Source organism: Chiloscyllium plagiosum, chromosome 38 (assembly GCF_004010195.1).
Source record: "Chiloscyllium plagiosum isolate BGI_BamShark_2017 chromosome 38, ASM401019v2, whole genome shotgun sequence".
NCBI lineage: Eukaryota > Metazoa > Chordata > Chondrichthyes > Orectolobiformes > Hemiscylliidae > Chiloscyllium > Chiloscyllium plagiosum.
Window position 1 is genome coordinate 21899202 of NC_057747.1, and position 24103 is coordinate 21923304.

At 44.1% G+C, this 24103-nt stretch overlaps 1 protein-coding gene across 1 annotated transcript in view; it reads left to right on the top strand.

Annotated features, from left to right (window-relative positions):
* LOC122541902 (PH and SEC7 domain-containing protein 1-like) overlaps positions 1-24103 on the top strand; it is a 169900-nt gene that overhangs the window by 44007 nt on the left and 101790 nt on the right. The window contains 3 exon segments of the mRNA XM_043679086.1: positions 5016-5127; positions 6460-6961; positions 17241-17753. Of these exon segments, the coding sequence (XP_043535021.1) occupies positions 5016-5127; positions 6460-6961; positions 17241-17753 (1127 nt within the window).

Sequence of the window (24103 nt, forward strand, 5' to 3'; positions counted from 1 at the left end):
GAAAATGACGGCGGATGATACGTTGTACATGGAGGTTGGTGGAGTGGTAGGTGAGGACCAGTGGGGTTCTGTCCTGGTGGCGGTTGGAGGGGCGGGGCTCAAGGGCGGAGGAGCGGGAAGTGGAAGAGATGTGGTGGAGGGCATTGTCGACCACGTCTGGGGGGAAATTGCAGTCCTTGAAGAAGGAGGCCATCTGGATTGTACGGTTTTGGAACTGGTCCTCCTGGGAGCAGATGTGGCGGAGATGAAGGACTTGGGAATATGGGATGGCGTTTTTACAGGGGGCAGGGTGGGAGGAGGTGTAGTCTAGGTAGCTGTGGGAGTCGTCGGTTTATAGTAAATGTAGTGGGTGAGAACGAGAGATCAGAGGCAGCAGATGGTGAATAAGCACAGCAGAGCGAGACATTGATTTAATTGAGAGAAACCACCAGGTCTCACCAGCCAGGCACGCTCTCTCCCTCCCTTCTCTGCAGTAAACCGCTTTAAATCTGAAGAAAACCTCTTTATCTTTCATTTTGCTTTAACCTGTGATGTTGAATTGCTTTCAGATAGCAGGCAAAAGCTCAAAGGTCCTATGATTTGAAGATTTTGAAATCTGATAATGCTAGAAGGATCAGGAAACCATGACATTGGAACAAGGCGACAAAATAGAGGAAAAGAATGTGTCTTTTTATTTTATGCCTTTTGAAATTGTGTGCTGATATGAGAAAGAATTGTTCTTAAAACCAGTGTTTTGCCAGGATTGATGCATGCTTCGAAAAGCAAGTATCCTGAATCTCATGGCAAGTGTTGTTTAAACAGCACCTTGACCAAGTGATAATTGTAGGTTAGGGTGCAGGCAATTTATGGCTGAGGAGTTCTGTATCCAGATAGAGCTTTGTTTAGTAACATGAAGTTGATTGCTCTATGGATTAGTGACTAGTTATCAATGATAAGAGTCTTTTGTCTGTCAGCAACTGTGCAATTGTTTCTCAGGTACCTGACAACAGTGGGTGAGAACGAGAGATCAGAGGCAGCATATGGTGAATAAGCACACCAGAGCGAGACATTGATTTAATTGAGAGAAACCACCAGGTCTCACCAGCCAGGCACGCTCTCTCCCTCCCTTCGCTGCAGTAAACCACTTTAAATCTGAAGAAAACCACTTTATCTTTCCTTTTGCTTTAACCTGTGATGTTGAATTAATAAGCTTTTTATCACCTTTTTAGAACTCTTTTAGAAGTGAACCAGCCACCCTTGGTGTTTTGCAAACTAGCAAAAACATCTAAGGAAGGATGATTGAGAAGCAATGTTCTAACCAGCACAAGAATCATTACAAAATGTTTATAAGGGGAATTGAATTTTAATTTGTAGTCGTAGAGCCATACAGCATGGAAACAGACACTGTGATCCAACCAATCTGAACCTCCTTCAATCTGAACCTAATCCCAAACTAAACTAGTCCCACCTGCCTGCTCCTGGCCCATATCCCTCCAAACCTTTCCTATTCATCTACTTATGAAAATATCCCTTAAATGTTGTAATTGTACCCACATAACCACTTCCTCTGGCAGTTCATTCCACACATGAACCACGCTCTGTGTAAAAAAGGTTGCCCCTCATGTCTTTTTTAAATCTCTCTCCTCTTGCATCATAAATGTGCCCCTTAGTCTTGAAATCCCCCATCCTTGGGAAAAGACAACAACCATTAACCCCATCTATACCCCTCATTTTTTTATAAAATTCTATAATGTCATTCCTTAACCTCCTATGCTCCAGTGATAAAGGTCCCAGTCTATCCAGCATTTCTTTATAACTCAAACGTTCCGTACCTGACAACATCCTGGTAAATCTCTTCTGAACCCTCTCCAGCTTAATAATATCCTTCCTATAAGTGGGTGGCCAGAACTGGACATGTGGGTGGCCAGAACTGGACATGTGGGTAGCCAGAACTGGACATATGACTGTTTGCCATAGCTGGAGTTTAATGACTTGTTATCCTTGTTAAGTACAGAAACCTAGTCCATGCTTTGTGTCAACCTGGGGCTGAGTATCAGCTTGATTGGGGAATCATCTACCATGGTGGGATTTGAACCCATATCCCCAGAACATTACCCTGGGGTTCTGAATTGCTTGTGTAAGTGATATTACCACTGCTGCCAGAAATGTTCAGATGTGTCCTGCCAAAGGTACAGTTATACCAAAGGGCTGGAGTGGGAAAAGCTGCCCAGAAATTCCTATGCATATTCTCAGTATTTGCAGACCTGTCATCATCACCTGCACTCCTGTCTGGGAGGACCTGTTTTAGCTGTAGCAAAGTACAATGTAACATTCGGTTCAGCAGAGTGTTAGTGTTGGAGCTCCCTAAACCTCCTGGCGAAAGACTGTTTTGAAGTTTCTTAATGTCAGAACCACAACATTCAGTAAAATTCCACAAACGGCAATGAGATCATTTGCAAATAATGAGAGAAAAGTAAAGATTTCATCGTTTGCATTTCTCAAATGACAAACCTAGTTACTCAACACAAGGTTTGTAATAAGATGTCGGCAGTCTAATTTATTGTGAATCTTTGACATAATAGTTGACACAATACTCCTCTCTGATATTTGTACGGTTGGTAAACATTGCTCAGGATTTTTTTTGTTTTGAAAACATTCATCAACTATGCTTTCTTTGAATTGTTCTGTAAGTTAATTGGATTTCGGTAAGAAGAAGGTGATGATTATAAACGCTCTCTTTGATCCTCTGAGATACCTCTCAAAATCATCCAAAAACTATTTTGTACACAATACTTTATCTGCCTATTTTGTGTTAGTTAACTGATTTGTAAACTTTGTCAAATATAAGGTATTTGTTATTTCCTTTATTGGTTAGCGTATTGAGTATAGGAGTTGGGAGGTCATGTTGCGGCTGTACAGGACATTGGTTAGGCCACTGTTGGAATATTGCATGCAATTCTTGGCTCCTTCCTATCGGAAGGATGTTGTGAAACTTGTAGGGTTCAGAAAAGATTTACAAGGATGTTGCCAGGGTTGGAGGATTTATGCTATGGGGAGAGGCTGAATAAGCTGGTGCTGTTTTCCTTGGAGCGTCGGAGGCTGAGGGGTGACCTTTTGAGGTTTATAAAATCATGAGGGGCATGGAAAGGATAAACAAATAAAGTCTTTTCCCTGAAGTGGGGGAGTCCAGAACTAGAGGGCATAGGTTTAGGCTGAGAGGGGAAAGATATAAAAGAGACCTAAGTGGCAACTTTTTCACACAGAGGGTGGTACGTGTATGGAATGATCTGCCAGAGGAAGTGGTGGAGGCTGGTACAATTGCAACATTTAAAAGGCATCTGGATGGGTGTATGAATAGGAAGGATTTGGAGGGATGTGGGCCAAGCATTGATAAATGGGACTGGATTAGGTTAGGATATCTGGTCAGCATGGATGAGTTGGACCGAAGGGTCTGTTTCCATACTGTACATCTCTATGACTCTGACTCTAAACACTGTCCACCTGAAATGAGTGTTAACAATTTGATAAACTGCCACATTTTACCTTGTTGAGTTCAATTTCACAACGTGCTGTAATAAAACAAAAAACTTTAATGAAACAAAGTGGGTGACTGAGATCATGTACAAAACTCAAAATTGATGGAGAATTTCAGCAGACCTGGCAGCATCTGGGTAGAGAAAGCAGAGTTAACATTCTGAGCCCAATGACCTGGACTCCTGTTCTGAAGAAGGGTCACTGGACTCAAAACCCACACTCTGCTTTCTCTCCACAGTTGCTACCTGACCTGCTGAGTTTCTCTAGCATTTCTTGTTTTCATGTATTTCACAATTTGCTGCAGGTTTGTGACATTTTAAATGAGGTGGTTATTGAGGGCTATTTCAGCTTGCTCTTTTTTAGTTTTAAAAATGGCATTTCTGCAAAACCTACATTTAGTCTGTATCAGCAGAGTAGGGAAAGCCTGCAAAATAATTGAGAAAGTGCTGGCCTGGATCCAAAGTTGGCTGAGGAACAGAGAGCAGGGGTAAGTATTTTGTGCAGAGGAAGATATCGTCAATCCTTCATTTCTTGAACTAAGCAAATGAGTTAGACCTGGATATCAAGGATGCATCTTCAAAATTTGCAGATGGCAGCGAACTTGGCAATATTGCTAACTGTGAGGAGGGCAGTGATAAACATCAAGTGGGCTAAGTCTGGGCAGACGAGTGGCAGATGAAATTTAAAGCAGAGAACTGTAAAGTCATTCATTGTATTCGAAGGAATGAGGGGAGGAAAGATATATAATCAAGAACATAATTCTAAAAGGGCTCTCGTAAACAGATACTTAGGGATGATTGTGCACAGATCATTGAAACTGCCAGTGTCGGCTGGGAGAGGGGGTTAAAGAGGGGAGTAAGGTTTACAGTCCGAGGCATGGAATGTGAAAGCACAGAAGTTATGATGAATGTTAGAAAATGCTGGAGTATATTTCCAATTCTCGGCACTTCACTTTCGACAGACAGGGTACAGAAAAGATACATGTCAGTGCTTTGAAGTTACTTCAGTTCTGAGGAAGGGTCCCTCCACCCGAAACTTGAACTCTGATTTCTCTCCACAGATGCTGCCAGACCTGCTGAGCTTTTCCAGCAAGCTGTATTTTTGTTTCAGTTGCATGCTTTGCTTTGGTGACCGGAATTTAGTTCTTCTTGTCTTTCGTAATGTTTCCATGAAGTGCCTTGGGAATTTCGTTTGGACCATGTTAAAGGTGCTACAAAATGCAAGAAGCTGTTGTTGAATATGAAACTGGGTAAGGTGAAACTGCACGATGCCATACCGTGTCCTTTTGGCTGAACGATACAAATCCATTATATTGAATTGGTTTCTGGCTTCTCACAATGGGCTAGATACAATAAACCAACTGGAGAGTTCGCCTGTATTAATGCGGTTTCAGGAAGAAACTCTGATTTCCGCAGTTAAATCGGGGGCCCAGACTCTACCTTTGAAATTTAAAGCAACTTTTTGGTTCAAAAAGTACAGCTTTTTATTGTTTTATTTTTAAGGTTGAGGCTTGTATGTTGGTCGGAGAACACTCTGAGCGTGCTCAGAGGATTGCGAAAGCCAGACGAGAGTTCTTTTATGGAACGTTGGAGCCACAGATCCCAGAGGATAAAGGTAAACCACAACATCTATACTGGCGTATATGACATAGATAAGCAAGCTTCAAGGAGTATGGCCAGGCCCCAGGAGCAGACCCACAAGGATGTCCTCAGACATTCCTGTTTACATCTGTCGGGCAGGGCTGAAGTAATGTAGGGTCAGGTGTATTACTACAGTGATGTATTAAGTGGGGAGTAGTGTAGATGGGTGTAGATAGATGTGGAAGGAAAAAAAGATCAGTAAAACTGACAATTTGGACATCTGTCCCATCTTGTCTGTTTCCAAACAAAAATCCAATATGACCAATAAGCTCTATTTCAAGCGCAAGTTTTTTTTTAAACCTGTTTTTTCCCCTCTCAAGTTTGCCATAGAGATGTACAGCATGGAAACAACCAGTCTATGCTGACCAGCACTTGGCCCTATCCCTTAAACCCTTCTTATTCATGTACCCACCCAGGTGCCTTTTAAATGTTGTAATTGGACCAGTCTCCACCACTTCCTCTGGCAGCTCATTCCATACACGTACCACCCTCTGTGTGAAAAAAGTCCTTTTTAAATCTTTTTCCTCTCACCTTAAACCTATGCCCTCTAGCGTTGGACATCCCTATCCCGGAGGATACACCTTGGCTATTCACCTTATCCATGTCCCTCACGATTTTTTAAAGTTCTATAGGTCACCCCTCAGCCCTCGCTCTAGGGAGAAAAGCCTGTTCAGCCTCAACCTATAACCCTCTGACACTGGCAACATCCCTGTAAATCTTTTCTGCACCCTTTCAAGTTTAACAACATTTTTCCTATATGTGTGAAGTATAAGTGCTAGCAGAGCCTGAGTGGGAGAAAGTGGGAACTGCAGATGCTAGAGAGTCAGAGTTGAAAAGTGTGGCACTGGAAAAAGCACAGCTGGTCAGGCACCACCTAATGAAGGGCTTATGCCCGAAACGTCAACTCTCCTGCTCCTTGGATGCTGCCTGACCGGCTGTGCTTTTCCAGTGCCACACTCCTCAGCACACCCTATGTGGGCTGTATGGCCTACTTTCATACCGTATCTTCTGTGCAATGGAAGGATTCCTAGGTTGCTCCACAAGCACTCCCTCCATGGCTATAGCCACATGTAGGGGTGGCAAATTGCTCACTTGCAGTCTTTGAAGGACCTATGTGAATGTGCTTACCGGTTGCTAGACTCTGTGGACTTCTACAAGCGCTGATGTGTTCGAATGATATCCGCTTTGGAAGTGTATCCTGTACAAACTGAAATGGGTTATTTTGGGGTTAGTGCAGTCAGTTCCTGCCTCCTGCACTGAACTTGGTGGTCATTCGGTTCCTAATGATCTGTTGTCTGCTTTGCAGGTGACTCTAAAACCTGGCAGGCACCAGTGAATCCAGACAACAACACAACCAGGGAGATAGCAGAGAGCAAGGACCAGGGAGCCTCGGCCAATGGATCTCTCAATGCAAAACTGAGCGCGCTCAGTCAAGGCTCCGCCAAGGTCATTAATGATCTGAAAAGTGCACCTTTGTCGAATGGGACTTCCACCGATTACAAAGCAAGAGACCAACTGCGAGCGATGAAGTACTCGGAGACTGATCTGGATGCTGTGCCTATCAGACACTACCAGGAAACCAACCTAGATGAGGTCATGAGAGATTACAATATAACCAGTTCAGACGGGCAAGAGCTTACTCACCCCATGAATTCAGCACTTGATTCTGTTCAAATGGACCATCCCGTCCCTTCGAGAGGCTTTGGTCGAGACCAGACCACTGGGAATCATGAGGTGTGCAGGGAAGATCAATCCAAAGCTGCTGAGGATGATGTGTTCTCCGAACTGTCCTCTGCTGCTGACGAGAGGTAATCAGTTTTGAATAAACGACAGCCAGATCAGACGGAAAACGTTAATTTTAATTTTCTCGCTCTCCACTGATGCTGCTCGACCTGCTCAGTTTCTCCAGCCTCCTCCGTATCCATATCTGCCAACAACAGATGCTTCTGGAGTTAGCAACTGGAATCAGTTTGTACCATGAAACAAAAACAGGAAGTTTGGAAAAAACCCAGCAGGTCGAGCAGTATCCGTGGAGAGAAAACAGAGTTAACATTTCAAGCCCAGTGAACCTTCTTCACGACAGCTTTATATCATGGCAGCCCTCCTCCCCAGCAGCAACAGAGTGTTAATGTTAGGTAGAGGTTACTGATTGATTAAGTAGCTTGAACACATATAGGGAGAGACTGACCGAGTCTGTGACAAAATGTTAATGTGCCTGACTCCAGTTCAGCAGATTGTGTTCAAATCACCATCAATCTCACAGCACCTTGGATATTCAGCTTTGGGCAAGTGGCCTGTTCAGTTGCAGACAACCTGCTCTAAGTCTGAAGGTTCAAGTCCCGGTCCACAACCGGGACTTAGTAACACAAGAACTGGGAGCAGGAGTAGGCAATTCAACCCCTCGAACCTGTCCCACCGTTTGATACGATCGTGACTAATCTCATCTTGGTCTCAACTCCACTCTCCCGCCTGGTCTCCGTAACCCTTCGACCGTTACTAATTAAATTATCTCCTCCTTAAATTTATTCAGTGTCCCCATACTCTGGGGGAGTGAATTCGACAGAATCCTGACCCTTTGAGAAAAGTAATTCCTTCTCATCTCTGTATTAAATCTGCTGTCTCTTGTTTTAAAACTATGACCTCTCATTCTAGACTGCCCCACAAGAGGAAACATCCTCTCTATGCCTACTTTGTCAGTCTCCTTTTTGCATCTTATAGCCCCCCTGTCATCTATCTGAACTACAGAGGGGATTGGCCTAAACTGCTCAATCTCAAGACAAACCCTTCAACCTCTGGAATCAATCCTATTTTGGTGTCACATGAAAACTTGGTCATCATACCTTCTAAAGCAGCTAAGCAGAACTACGGAGTTCACCTCCGAAGTTAATAATTATTATCAGCAATGAAATACCAAGGTCAGAGTATCAGATGGCTCCTTTTGTAAGCGTGCTGTTCAATAGGACCATTGTACATGAACCTAGTTATTATCACATGGCTCTGAGGTAATAATGAGCTAGGTGATTCCTCCAAAAATACAGATGTTACACGCATTAAAAAGGCAATAGCATCATGCCAGCTGTTTATGTATATTGTTCCGTGGGACATCAAATGCTAAATACTGCACTGCAGAATGAACAAAAGACCAGGAGTAGTCCCTCAAGTCTGTTCTGCCATTGAATAAGATCAGGTTTGATCTGTGGCCCATCTCCCTTAATATTTTTGCTTGACAAAAAATTTATCCATCTTACATTTAAAGCTAACGACTGAGCTAGCATTGACTGCCACTTGTGGAAGGGAGATCCAAATCTCTACCTGACCTAGTGGAATTATCGCGAGACTGTTAATCCAGAAACTCAGCGAATGTTTAGGAAAACAGGTTTAAATCCTGCAGTGGTAGCTGGTGAAATTTAAATTCAATTTAATAAGTCTGGGATTAAGAGTCTACTTTTGATCATGAAACTGTTGTCAATTGTGGGAAAAAAACCATCTGGTTCAATAATCTCCTCCAAGGAAGGAAATCTGTCATTCTTACCTGGTCTGGCCTATACTTGATTTCAGAATCACAGCAATCTGGGCAGTTAGGGCTGGGCATTAAATTCTGGCCTGGGCAGTGATGTTAACATCCCGTGAATGAGTAAAATTGAAAATGCCACCCTTTGTGTGTAGATGTGCTTCCTACCGTCTCCTGAACAGTCTGACCCTAACTCTCAGATGTGATACCTTCTAGTTCTAGAATTTCCAACCTGTGGAAATAGTTTATCTATCTCTACCCTGTCTTTTCCTGTTAATAGTTTGAAGGCTTCGATCAGATCACTGCTTGACCTTCGAAGTTCTCGAGGAAACAGGCCGAATTTGTATAATCTCTCCAAATAACTTAACCCTTGAAGTCCAGGTATCATTCTAGTAAAGCTGCATTGAGCTTCTTGCCAAATCTAACATATTCCTCCAAAGGAGAAAGTGAGGACTGCAGATGCTGGAGATCAGAGTCGAGAGTGTGGTGCTGGAAAAGTACAACAGGTCAGGCAGCATCCGAGGAGCAGGAGAATCAACATTCTTGGCATAAGCCCTTCATCAGGAATTGCCGATTCTCCTGCTCCTCAGATGCTGCCTGACGTGATATCCTTCCTTAGGTGTGGTCACAGTACTCCAATTGGAGTCTAACCAGGGTTTTATATAAAGTTTGTGAGAAGATTTGTAGCTCGGGTGCTCGTTGTTGTGGTTCTGTTCGCCGAGCTGGGAATTTGTGTTGCACACGTTTCATCCCCTGTTTATTAAACCACTATAAATGCCGGAGGAAACAACACAGAAGCGCTTCAGCTCCCAAGCGCTGAGGATGTCACCTAGACAGGGGAACGAAACGTCTGCAACACAAATTCCCAGCTCGGCGAACAGAACCACAACAGGATTTGTATAACTGCAGCATAACCCCTGTGTCCATTTACTGCACAGTGCTAACCTAAAACCAGTGGTCACCTATGTTTTAGACTCCAATCTAATTGGATTGTTGAATAGTGAACGTACGTTAGCAAGTTGTACCTTTTTTTACGAAAGAACCCCATCAGAATGGGACTAATTGGACAAGAGTCTAAAAAGTTAAGGAGTTGAGCGATGTCTGAAAGTTAGGTTGATGTAGATTTTTGGGAAGGCTTTTATAAGACGGGAAGGAGTTAAGAAGAGATTTCCGAAGTGTAACATGATGGGCTGAAGTAACTACCATTGAAAATTGAAAGCAGAACACTGCAGAATCTGGGGAATCTAAAGTAAAAACAAAATGCTGGAGAAACTCAGTAGGTCTGACAGCATCTCTGGAGAGGGAGGGAGATCAGTTAACGATTCAAGTCCAATATGGCTCCTCTTCAGCACAAAGAGATCTGAAGAAGAATCATATTGAACTCAAAATATTAACTTTTTCTCCCTCTCTCTCCACAGATGCTGCCAGACCTGCTGAGTTTCTCCAGGGTTTTCTGTATTTATTTCTGTCCTCAGCAGACCCTTCAGGAGTTACTAACTGGAATTACTTTTTATGATGGTGACCCCATCCCTCGCAGTAAATAGAGTTACTGAAGTGGAGCATGATTGCCTCACGAACAGCCTGTTGAAGAATTACAAGTGTTCCAGTAAAATACTTAATTGTTTTGTTAGTGTTGCAGGTGTAACGTTTTAAAGGACCTAGTTCCAACAAAAACAGCTTGCATTTGTATGACACCGTTAATGCATTGAAATACCCAAGGCATTCCACAGGAGTGCCCTATGTTCTGGGCATCCTGTTAACACACTAACCTGTGAGTGGCGTGAGTGATCCAAACAATTTACCAGAAAGTTCGCGATGAGGGTTTCAGTTATTTCTTGATGGGCGGCAGTTCCCTGCTCCAACAATAGAGTTAACGTGTACCACGTATTATAGCTGCTAACAAGTCGGGTCTGCCTTTTGTTGTTTACTGAGCTGGGAGTCTGTTTCAGTGCAGCTATTAACAGATAACCAACCAGATATGACTTAATGATACAAAGTGTTACCAGGGCAGAGACCGTGTATGGTTTTTGAATTCTTTACTTAACAAGGGCTATAAACTGCGTTGGAAATAGTTCACTCAACTCTGATTCCAAGAATGAAGGTGTTATCTGATCAGGAACAATGGAGCAGGTTGCTGATATATTCTTTGGGGTTTGACTGTTTGAGAGACAATCTTATTGAAACATATGAGATACCGAAGGGATGTAAACGCGTTTGTTTGGTCTGACACAAACTTTGTACGTGTTAAAAGAATGACACATTTGATTTGATTTCTTGTTGTAATATGTACCTAAGTACAGTGAAAAGTTTTGTTTTGCAAACAGCACAGGCAGATCATAACATACAAGGACACGGAGGTCATAGGGCGCTTAGACAGAGCAAGGCATAAAAGGTTACAGCTGCATAGGAGGTGCACAAAGCAAGATCAACACTCAATTTGAAATTAGAGAGGTCCGTTCAACAGCCTAATAACATCAGGGAAGAAGCTGTTCTTGAACTTGCTGGTGTATGTGTTCAAGCTTCTGTATCTTTCGCCTGACGGAAGAGGATGGAAGCGAGCATTTCTGGAGCAGGAGAGGTCTTTAATGATGTCCATGATATCGAGGTGCCGGTGTTGGACTGGGGTGAATAAAGTTAAAAATCTCACAATGCCAGGTTAAAGTCCAACAGGTTTATTTGGAAGTAGAAGCTTTCAGAGCACTGCTCTTCTGTCAGGTAGCTAGTGGAGCAGGGTCACAGGACACAGAATTTATAGCAAAAGATCATAGTGTCACACAACTGTGATGTATTGAACAAATCTAGATTGCTGTTCAGTCTTTCATCCTTTGGAATGGGTTGCAGGTTTCGATTCATTAAAATATCAATTCCAGAACTTCTTTCAAGTCACATTCCTGATGTGACTTAAGGTTTTATATTTAAAAAAGTAACATCTAAACAATGCATTAAAAGTGTGAGGTTAGAGTCTGACTCAGAGTGAGATGACCAACGCTGGTTTAACTGGAGGGTCACCACGCTACAGGTGAGGGGAGAGGTTGAGAAGTAACCTCAACTGGTGCAAGAGATAAACCCATGCTGTTGGTATCACTGTGCATCACAAACCAGCTGTCCAACCAACTGAGCTAATCAATTCCATGCAACAAAGGCTTTCAATCCACAAGGTACAAAGAAGTTTCTTCTCTGAAGGTTGCAAGCAGAATTCTCTTTTATATATTGTGTGAAGTCTGGGTCATTGAATATATTCACCCATCAGATCTTGATCAACAAGGGAGTCAAAGGTCACCGGGGAAGGTGTGAAGATGGAGTTGAGATCACTGTATGATCAGCCTTGATCTTATTGAAGTGCGGAGTGGCTTGGGGGAGCTGAATGGCCTACTCCTCCTGTTTCTCATAGTTTGATGGATTTCAGCTCATCAGGTTGGCTCGAAGGTAGGGGATGATGGTGGAGGGTTGCTTTTCTGACTGTAGACCTGTGACCAATGGTGTGTCGCTAGGATCAGTGCTGGTTCCATTGCTTTTTGTCATTATATAAATGATTTGGATGTGAATATAGGAGGTAAGTTTGCAGATGACACCAAAATTGGAGGTGTAGTGGACAGTGAAGCAGGTCACCTCAGATTACAACAGGACTGTGATCAGATGGGCCAATGGGCTGAGGAGTGGCAAATGGAGTTTAATTTAGATAAATGTGAGGTGCTGCATTTTGGAAAGACAAATCAGGGCAGGACTTGCACACTTAATGGTAAGGCCCTGGGAAGTGTTGCCGAAGTGCAACCTTGGAGTGCAGATTCATAGTTCCTTGAAAGTGGAGTCGCAGGTAGACAGGATAGTCAAAAAGGCGTTTAGTATGCTTGTCTTTATTGGTCAGTGTATTGAATATAGGAGTGAGATGTCATATTGCAGCTGTACAGGACATTGGTTAGGCCACTTTTGGAATAACTGTGTGCAATTCTGGTCTCCCTCCTATTGGAAGGCAGTTGTGAAACCTGAAAGGGTTCAAAAAAGATCTACAAGAATGTTGCCAGGGTTGGAGGATTTGAACTATACGGAGAGTTTGAATAGATTAGGGCTGTTTTCCCTGGAACGTTGGAGGCTGAGGGAGATATGGGCCAAATGTTGGCAAATGGAACTAGATTAATTTAGGATATCTGGTCGGCATGGATGAGTTGGATGAGTTGTTTCGGTGCTGTACATCTCCAGGACTCTATAAGTCCATCTATGAGCTCTGTGAACATGATCTTACACATGGAAAATCTTTTAGTAACATCCTTGATCTGTCTTGTTCATAACTTCAGGGTGGATTTCTTATTCTTTTTAGTCCAGCACTCTATTCCCCTTGTCTCACCTTCTCTCTTTTTCTTCAAAAGCAAATTATATTTACTGTTGGGGCATCGGGCTAAACTGGCTGGGCCAGTATTTATTGCCTGATCCCTACTTGCCCTTGAGCATGTGGTGGCTTCTGGACCCAGGCTGTGTGCTGCAGGTTAACACACACTGCCCTGAGGGAGGGAGTTCCAGGGTTTTGACCTGGCGAAAGTGAAGGAACAGCAATATATTTCCAAGTCAGGATGGTGAGTGACTGGCGGGGAGCTTGCAGGGGGTGGTGTTCCCATGTACCTGCTGCCCTTGTCCTTCTAGACGTAAGCGGCAATGAGTTTGAAAGGTGCTATCTTTCCATCTTTAAGTGATTCTCTCCTATTGCTGTTTCATCCTTATGTTTTTCTCTCCACAGAAGCTTTGGATATTTTTTCCAGCATTTTCTATTTGTATTTCCAATATTCAGGATCTCAAGTCTTGCCTTTGTCAGCTCTTTAGGTAAAAACAAGGGCTTTTGCCTGAAACGTCAATGTTCCTGTTCCTCGGGTGCTGCCTGACCTGCTGTGCTTTTCCAGCACCACTCTAATCTAGACTTTTTGTCAGCTCTTTGCCTGGACTTAGCACTCCCCCTGCTGTTGTTCCTTTGTGTTACACCTACTTACCCTGCTGCCTCTTTCCACAGCCCAGCTACAGAAAAACTTAACTGTGATTCCTGCAAGTTGCATGGCCAATGATGTTGCTTATATGTCTAAAATTGTGACAACTGAATTTTTAAGAAAAAGAGAAAAAACTAAAGATTCCTGACCAGCCAATGCAACTATACCATTGGTGAAAAGCTTTCTTAGTCTTTCTTTGGTGCACTTATTTCTTTATTTCTCTCTTTTTTCTGTTTCCTTAGAATTTGATCTGTACCTGGGTATCTTTTGTACCTCGGATGGCACTGCAATGTGACGACTGTGAACATTTTACTGTATTCATTTGAGTACATGTATGGGGGAGTCCAGAACTAGAGGGCATAGGTTTAGGGTGAGAGGGGAAAGATATTAAAGAGACCTAAGGATCAACTTTTTCACACAGAGGGTGGTACGTGTATGGAATGAGCTGCCAGAGGAAGTGGTGGGCACTGGTACAATTGAAACATTTAAGAGGCATTTGGATGGGTATATGAATAGGAAGGGTTTGGAGGAGTATGGGCCAAGTGCTGGGAAATGGGACCAGATTAGGTTAGGGTATCTGGTCGGCATGGACGAGATGGATCGTTTCCGTGCTGCACGTCTTTATGGCTTTATGTGACGATAAAACTAATTCAATTCACTTACTGAGAGTTGTTGAAGGTGTCACATGTGAGATTTCCAAAACCATGAAGGATTTCGAAAGAATTCTCACAGGCAGGAGGTGAGTCAGTAACCAGAGGGACAATAGTTTAAGACGATTAGCAGAGGGTCCAGAAGGAGGCTAATGAGAATATCTTTAATTTTCTCTTTGCCATTGATCGGGGAAGCAGCACCTGAAAGGGTGGTGTGAGCAGATTGAAGAGAAACTTTACCAAGAGTGTTTGGACAAAAAAAAAGCAGAAATGTGGACAAAGTGCTAGGGGAGTGGGATTAATTTTATGTGCTCTTTCCAACGACCAGAGTAGATGCAGTGGGCTGAATGGCCTCCTGCAGTGGTGTATCAGAACGTTAGAAGTACGAGTTGGTCATTCGGACCACCTTACTTCATTTTACTTCTTGACTCCCGTTTTGTTGCCTGTCCTATAATCTTTCACTCCCTTGTAGATTAAAAGTAGATCCAACTCAGCCTCGACGAAATTCCAAATATTAATAACCCTCTGAAAAGGAAAACAAATCTTCTTATCTCTCAAGGTTGAGAAGGCAAGTCCATTAGTCAGGGAATCTCGAACGAAGGGCACTCATTTAAAACTGAGATGCAAAGGAATTTCTTCTGCCAGAGATTATTTCTGGAGTTCTCTACCCCAGCGTGTTGTGAAGGCTAGATCACTGAAAGAGAAGGTAGACGGATTTTTGAAATAGTTGAGAGCCAGAGGAGCTGGCATGAAAGTGACATTCAAGCCTGGAGCAGACCACCATGAGCTTATGGCACATTGGAGCAGACCATCATGAGCTTATGGGACATTGGGTAAGACCATCTTGAGCTTATGGGACATTGGGGCAGACCACCATGAGCTTATGGGACATTGGGGCAGGCCACCATGAGCTTATGGGACATTGGGTAAGACCATGTTGAGCATATGGGACATTGGGTCAGACCATCTTGAGCATATGGAACATTGGGGCAGACCATCATGAGCTTATGGGACATTGGGTAAGACCATCTTGAGCATATGGAACATTGGGGCAGACCATCATGAGCTTATGGAACATTGGGGCAGACCATCATGAGCTAATGGAACATTGGGGCAGGCCACCATGAGCTTATGGGACATTGGGGCAGACCACCATGAGCTTATGGGACATTGGGTCAGACCATCTTGAGCTTATGGAACATTGGGGCAGACCATCATGAGCTTATGGAACATTGGGGCAGGCCATTATGAGCTTATGGAACATTGGGGCAGACCATCATGAGCTTATGGGACATTGGGGCAGGCTTGAGAGCAGTATTTCCTTTCATTGTCTTCCCTTCTGCGCAGACCTCAAGGGTCTCTGTGTACCCGAAACCTGTTGGTCTTCAGAGCAAGGGGTTCACCTTGAATAAGTGTCACAGACTGGCACATTCCGAGGTGCGGGACTACATGCTGAGGGATGCAGTAAAGGTTGGGGCAGCTGCCGTGAGGGCGCGGTGGGGAAAGACTACTGTCTGAGGTCTTTCTGCTGAAGGCAAATGAGGGTCTGTGCAGTTAATAGACCCTCCTGGTGCCTCAAATGCATATAGATATAGTCTGGTTCAAGTAAAAGATGCTTTTGGTTTGTTTGGATAGAGTCAAACTCCAATGTTTGTTTGTATTCTTGATATGCTACTGTTCAAAACCGAACTCTGTGTGTGTGTGTGTGTGTATGTGTGTGTGTGTGTGTGTGTGTGTGAAATTTAAAATAAAAGTGGCTTCCATGTGCACAATGCAGAGCACATGCTATTCAAGAGGCTGACTGATTAGTCACTGCTACTGCTTCTTTCTTATCTCCACCTTCAATGGAAGGCACTTTACTTTGAAACTGTGTCTCTGTTTTGGTTTCTTCCACCAGGAAAATGTCCTCCCAGCACTTACACTGTCCAGGGATTCTTAAAATATTTCTATACAATCACCCCCTGTTCTTCCAGACTTCAATGAGTGTGGGCCCAACCCACTCAGCCTTGCCTGCTGGGTTTGCTAGATTAATCCCAGCGATGAGAAGCTTGTCTTATGAGCAGAGTTGAATATTTTAGGCCTGTACTCTCTCTCCAGAGTTTGGACGAATGAGAGGCGATCTAATTCCGGTCGATACAGTGCTAAAGAGGATTGACAAAGTAGATGTAGAGAGGATGTTTCTCCCCACCCCCTCCGTGAGGCAATTTAAAACAAAACATTACAGTTTTAGGATAAAGGGGAGGCACAGAAGCAGACCCTTTGGTCCAATTCATCCATGCCGACTAGATATCCTTAATTAATCTGGTCCTATTTGCCAGCACTTGGCCCATTTCCCTCTAAACCCTTCCTATTCATATACCCATCCAGATGCCTTTTTAATGTTGTAATTGTACCAGCCTCCATCACTTCTGGGTTATGGAGAGTAGGTAGGAAAGTGGTGTTGATGCTGAGGTGAGATCAACAATGATTGTATTGAATGGTGGAGCAGGTTTGATGGGCTGAATGGCCTACTCCCGCTTCTGGTTCTTGCATTCTTCACAAGATAAACCACTTTACCCGGAGTCAGCTGAGCAAATCTTCATGAGAACTTCCTTCACTGCAAATAAGATGAAAATGAGGACTGCAGATGCTGGAGATTAGAGTCTAGAGAGTGGTGCTGGAAAAGCACGGCAGGTCAGGCAGCATCCGAGGAGCAGGAGAATCAGGCAAAAGATCTCTCCACCCCCCGAGGCTCCCAGCCTCATTCCTGATGATGAGCTCTGGCCTGAAATGTCGACTCTCCTGCTCCTCGGATGCTGCCTGACCTGCTGTGCTTTTCCAGCGCCGCACTCTTGACTTCAATGCAACTAACTCTCTTATTGAAGAAACCATTCCCCCAATTCTTGATATGGTCTCCATAATGTTGTGTATAATTCTGCTCATGCTATTTTATTGTATTCGGGTTCTCCACCTGCAGGTCACCGGAGGTAGAGGTAAAGAATCTGCTTCCACCGGTTGCTACAATTCCTATTGAACGGAGCCTGTCTGAAGAAGGCACTGACACCTTCAGCAAGCAATTTGAATCGATCCTGGAGTCCCACCGTGACAAAGGCACCTCTTACACCAGCCTGGACTCCGTGGAAACCCTGCCTTCTCCCAGCAGGAACCAGGGGAATTATTTCACCTTTGACTTTCCAAGCCTGACTTCCGAAATCCAGGTCCAGATTAAAGAGAACGCCCGGCTGATTGAGGAGGAGTGGTCAAGTGCTGATGGCGAGTGTCGCACAAATTCAGCCAAGGCCTCTGATTGGCCAGACAGCCCCGGGTGCAAGGCAACCAGAGCGGAGAGGAAGCTGGGGGTCAGTCCGATGGTGGGCTACAGTAAATCTGAGAACACTCTCACCAGGTGCCAGCTCTATGCGGAGGGCAACCTGCTCAAAAGAGCGCTTGAAATCGGAGACGATGAACCAAAGTCAGAGTATTCCTCAAGGTAGGCCACAAACCTCTTCAAATTTGGCACGTTGTTGGGTTCAGAGTTCATCTTAGACTGGGATGGCTCATTTGTGTCACTCTAGGCTCAATGCAGCAGAGTTTGTACATTCTCCCCGTGTCCACCTGGGTCTCCTCTGGATGCTCCAGGTTCCTCCCACTGTCCATTTTGAACACTAAATGTTCAAAATCCCTTCATGGCCTCGCATAACCTCCCTCCACCCCCGCTTCCTCAGGCCCAATAACCTTCTGAGGTTGTGCCTCTCCAGCACTGGGCTCCTGCGTGTCCCTGACTTCCATCGCTTCTCCGTTGCTGGCTCTGTCCGCAGGAACCCCGTCTCCCCAGATTCTCTCTCAGTTTGATCAAGTTCCTGTGAAAGGCCTTGGGTCACTTTACAATATCAGAGGTGCTATAAAAACACAAGTTGTTGTAGTAGTTGTTGTATTAGTACTGGGCCCAACTGACTTGCCAATCATTTTTGGCATTTTATCAGGGCCACTGGTGCCTGCCAGAAGATTCTCTTGTGGCAGGGGAGTCACATTGGAGGTACATTAATATCTGAGAGATTTCCTGATCCATTCTCAGTGATTCCACCCCACCACTCAGGGATTCATCACCAATACCTTGACATTGAGATTACTGGATTGACTATCACACTGGCAACAAAGCAACCTGCCCTTGTTATTTTGCACATGAGCCCCAGAGGGAGACCTGAACTGAGTGGAGAGAAAAAGCAGAGTTAAGAATACTTATGAAGAAGGGTCGTTGGATTTGAAACGTTAACTCTGTCTCTCTCATGCTTGCTTTCTCTCTCTCTCTTTCTCTCCCTCTCTCTCTCTGTCTCCCTCTCTCTCTCTGTCTCTCTCTCTCTCTCTCTCTCTCGCTTGGTCTCAAAATATTCAATGATACCACCTCCACTGCCATCTGAGGCAGATAGTTCCAAATTCTCACAACCCTCTCAGAGGATTAAACCTCTTAATCTCTGTCCTGAAAAGGAGTCCTCTAAACTTGAATCTGTTCTGTCTTTCTGGTTCTTGCTGGTGATATTCCCTGGTGCCCCACCTCTGTTTGCTCAACTGGTATCCATTTCATTAACAACTTTTCACCAGGTCCCTTCACAATGTACCTCTGTTGAATTTTACATTGCTTTTAATGTTATCAATGCCTTTCATTGTTGTGCAACATTTAACTAAGTTTGAGATAACAGCAAATGTCTTATGACCAAATTATAGTTATTGTATTCACTTTAATGATGGCCTGTGTAATTGTGTACCCTTATTTATTATTAACTTCTATCTGTGTTGGGAGAGATGGTGCCTTAGTGGTAATATCCCTCGACTAGAACAAGGCAAAAGCTCTGGGACCGAAATTGAAATTGCCAGGAAATCTCAGCAGCTCAGGCAGCATTTGGGGCACCATGGTGGTTCAGTGGTTAGCACTACTGCCTCACAGTGCCAGGGTAACGGATTCGATTCTACCTTTGGGTGACTGTCTGTGAGGAGTTTGCACATTCTCCCTGTGTCTGCGTGGATTTCCTCTGGGTGGTCCAGTTTCCTCCCACTGTCCAAAGATGTACAGGCCAGATAGACTGGCTATGGTAAATTGCCCATAGTGTCCAGGGATATGCAGGCTAGGTGGACTAGCCATGGGGAACTGTAAGGAACTGCTTGGTCTGGCCTACATGTAATCCCAGACCACCGCAGTATATATACGTATGAATTGGAAGTGGAAGTAAACCCCTCAAGTCAGCTCTGCCAATGAGTAAAACCATGGCTGATTTGTTAATGGTTTTGAATTCTACATTCCCATCTAATCTCCCTGATGACCTTACGTTCTTGTCCAGCACAAAATCAATCTACCCCTGCCTTGAGGATGTTCAATGATTCCCCTCCCACAATCTTTTCAGTCTGAGAGTTCCAATTTCGCTCAACTCTCTAAGAAAAAGAATTTCCCCCTTTTTTTTTCTCTGTTCTCAAAGGATGATGCCTAATTTTAAAACTGTGTCCCCTCATCCTCTCTGAGAGGAAGCATCCTTTCCACACCTATTTTGTCAGGACCAAGCAGTTGACCCCTGAGGGAATCGGTTAAGGTCAGTTGGTTGGATGGTTGGTTTACAGAACAGTGTGATGCCAACAGCGTGGGTTCAATTCCCATCACTGGTTTGAGGTTACCATGAAGGACTCTCCTTCTCAACCTCTTCCCTCACCTGAGGTCTGGTGATCCTCGGATTAAATCACCACCAGTTGCTTCCGTCTCTAATGACAGAGCAGCCCCTATGGTCTGGTAAGACTGTGGTGACACAACAACAGAGTTGACTCCTAGTTGCCCCTCTGGAAGTGACCACTCGGTTGGAGGGCAGTTAGGGACAGATAACGAATGCTGGCCTTGTCAGTGATGTCCACAGTCCATAAAAGAGTAAAGAAATAAAGACATCTGTTCACTTCAATTTATCGTGCTGCTTTTAATCAGGAAGAGTTTTGACTGTTATGAGGAAAAGGCAGGTAAGTGGTGTAGTAAATTAAATAAAGGTAAATTTGCCATAGTCCTCCATCATCTTATTGAATGGTGGACTGGACACAGTGGATTGAATGGTCTACTTCTGCTCCTATGATCTATGGTCTTAATAATCATTTTTGTTGCTCAAAATGTACACTTTGTGTAGTGAATGGTGTTCATTTCAGTAGTGGGTCTTATACTAGTATCCTTGAGATCAGATTCCAGCCTGGTGAGTTGTGAGTATAATTTAAGAAGGCTGGCATTTAATGATGAAATCTAATACACAATGGTATTTGTGTGCCAGTGTACCAGTATAATTCTCAAGTCTGTAAAGCCAGTAATACAGGTTGTGCCACTTGTAATACTGGTTGTGGCACCAGTAATTGTTGCTGGTCGTAATAGTTATGGCACCCGTAGGAGACCAGTACTTTGGTGTCGTTGTGCATGCAGTGCCAGTTTTACTTAAAACAAGTCAATTGTCAGGATGTGAGCATGGCTGGCATTTATTAGCTATTCCTAGTCTTGCTGTCAAAGTGGTGATAGAACCTTACAACTCTCTCTCTCAGAGAGAAAAAAACTTCTCTTATTTTCAGTTGTGAAAAAGTGACCCCTAAGTATAAAATATTTCCCTCTTCACAGCTGTTGCTGGCGGTACTATCCTGTGCCCTAGCTCTTTTGCTCAACAGATATCCATTTCATTAACAGCTCTTCACCAGGTCCACCATGAAGGTTCCACCTTCTCAACCTCTCCCCTTGCCTAAGGTATGGTGACCCTCAGGGTAAACTCCCCATCAGTTGTGTCTCTCTAATGAGAGAGCAGCCCCTCTGGTCTGCAGGGACTATTGTGACTACTTCTATTTACAAGTGAAGACGTCATTTAAGGTGAGAGTGAACTGTATTGGCATTGGCATGTATACAGGCCTGAGAGGGTGCCAACTACAGGTTTCTTTCACTAAAGGGCAATACACTGGGTCTTAACTGGTCTGACAGCTTTGTCATGTCTCTTTTATTGCTTTTTGTCTAGTTTAGTTTGTTTTTAAAATTGAATTCCAATTCTCAAATTGATAGGGTGGGATTTGAACATTTCAGTGTCTGAAATGTCCAGAAGGAAAGTCAGTCAGACATAGTACACTTCAAAATAGAGCTCCAGCAGGACCAGGTAGATTCATTCCCACCTATTGATGGTTATGTGTTGGTGGTTTATCCCTCTGGGTAGTTGTTCAGGCCCTAGGTTCTGAATGCAGTCACATGACTGACAGGTTCCTGCTCTTGGAAAAACTGGTGCACAAAATGAATCCGGGAACTCCCGGTTTTCCATGCAAAACCCAATTGGTTGGCCCAACTAGCTTGACGTAGTGGTGATTCCAATCTCCTAGTTTAGGCCCAAATTTTAACCGTGATCTGCCTGTCAAGAGCAGGTGGGTTCATAGAACCATCACCAAGAGGAATAAAAATAGTAATATTGGCACAGGTGGAAATCTAATATACAATGGTATTTGAGCGCCAGTGTACCAGTATAATTTGCAAGCCAGTCATTGTGGGAATGGTACCAGTAATACTGGTTATGCCACTCGTAATACTGGTTGTGACACCAGTACTAGTTATGAGGTCTGTAGCACTGACCATGGTGTCGGTCATAATAGTTATGGCACCTGTAGGAGACCAGTACTTTGGTGTCATTGTGCATGCAGTACCAGCTTTACTGGATGTGGTACTTTATGCAGATGCTGCCCAAACATGGAGACGTGCGTACAGTTTTTATCTCCTTATTCAGCAGGGACCTTTATTTCCATAGAGACAGGTCAATGAAGGGTCATCAGACTTGTTCCTGGGATAGCGGGACTTTCGCATGAGGAAAGACTGGGTGAACTGGGCCTGTATTCTCCATAACTTCAAAGCATGAGAAATGATCTATAGATCGATCCTCGATCATGCTGAGGAATCGAGGGTTATGGGAAAGGGCAGGAAAGTGAATGTGAGGAGCATTGGATTGGCCACGACCTTATTGAATGGTGGAGCAGGCTCAATAGGCCAAATGGGTAAAAACAATGACTGCAGATGCTGGAAACCAGATTCTGGATTCGTGGTGCTGGAAAAGCACAGCAGTTCAGGCAGCATCCGAGGAGCAGGAAAATTGATGTTTCGGGCAAAAGCCCTTCATCAGGAATCTACTCCTGTTCTAATTTCTTATGGTGTCCTTGAAACACATTAAGGGGATAGGCACAGTCGATGCAGGTAAGCTGTTTCTCCTGGCTGGGGGGAGTCTGGAACCAGGGACACAACTTAAAGTCAAGAGCTTTCAAACCATTTAGGACTGAGATGAGGAGCAATTATTTTAATCAAGCTGTTGTGAACTTTTGGCATTCTCTACAACAGAGGGTTGTGGAAGGTCAGCCTTTGAGTCTGGTTAAGGTAGAGATTGATAGGTTTCGGATTACCAGTGGTTATGGGGGTAGTTTGGGTAAAAGTCAGTGAAGTGCTTAATCAGCCTTATAATCGTATAAAACAGCGGAGCCGGCTCAAGGGGCTGAATGGCCTCCTCTTGTTCCTATGTTCCAAAAGCGCAACTCCTATGTTTTCATGGGGGATCGGAATTAAAATTGCACATTGACATGGGCCTTCCAATGTTTGTGCAGCTGATTAAGGCAATGAGCGTCTAACTTATGTTAGCGCTGTCTGCTTAGGAATTTGAAAGTGACGTCTTTGAAAACCTAAGCCCTAACAGTACACAGCCCTATCGGAAAAGGAAACCCTTTTTTAAAAAAAAACCCCACGATAAACAGCCAAGAAAAGCAGCCTGCCTCTCCCTCCCCTATCCCTGGGATATTGATTGTTGTCTGTATTTTCCTGTTCTAATGAGACTCTGTGCATGGTGTAACATCCTGTGAATGGGTAACTCATTCTTGCTGGGCACATTTACCTAAAATCAGGACTTGAACACTTGACTCTTAAAACCTTTCACAGTAAAAGTTAAAGTTGCTATAAGTTACCAGACTGCGGGGCTGCTCTCTCATGAGAGAGAGAGGCGACAGGTGGTGATTTAACCTGAGGGTCACCACACCTCAGGCAAGGGGAGAGGTTGAGAAGGACAGTCCTTCATGGTAACCTCAGCTGGTGCGGGAATCGAACCCACGCTACTGGCATCACTCGGCATCACAAACCAGCTGTCCAACCAACTGACCCCCTTCCAAAATAACCTACACATAAATTATTGTTAGACAAGATTGGATTGGGATATCTAGTCGGCATGGAAGGGTTGGACCGAAGGGTCTGTTTCCATGCTGTACATGTCTATGACTAAGTAAAACAAGTATATCTTTTTGAAATCACTCACAAGGGCTCAAAATCATTTTGGTTGCAAGGACAAAATCATCCAAGGCCCCCTTCTGTGGAATGTGTTCTGCAAACGCTGGTTAATGATTTGCTATTTGCAGGTTAAAGGTATGTGACATTCCAAATAGGTGAAGCATTTGGTAAAACGCTGATAATTGCTCCCCAGCTCACAGATCTTGGGCTTACTGGTGTCAAGAGACAGGTGGCATTTTCCTGCATGAGGGGACTGAGAGATGATGCCTAAGTGGTTATATCGCTGAACTACGAATCCACGTTAATTCTGTGGGAGCATGTAGACCAGAGCAGCACAGAAGGCACAGCAGCTGGAGAAATTTAAAATCAGTTCATAAAATCTGGAATCTAATCTCCGTGATGATTGCCATTCAGCTCACTAATGAGAACAGAAAGTGCTGGAGAAACACGAGCAGGTCTGGCAGGGTCAGCGGAGAGGGGATTAGAGTTAACAGTTCGAGTCCAATACGGCCTCTTTCGAATTGAACATGGTGCTAGACTTGAAATGG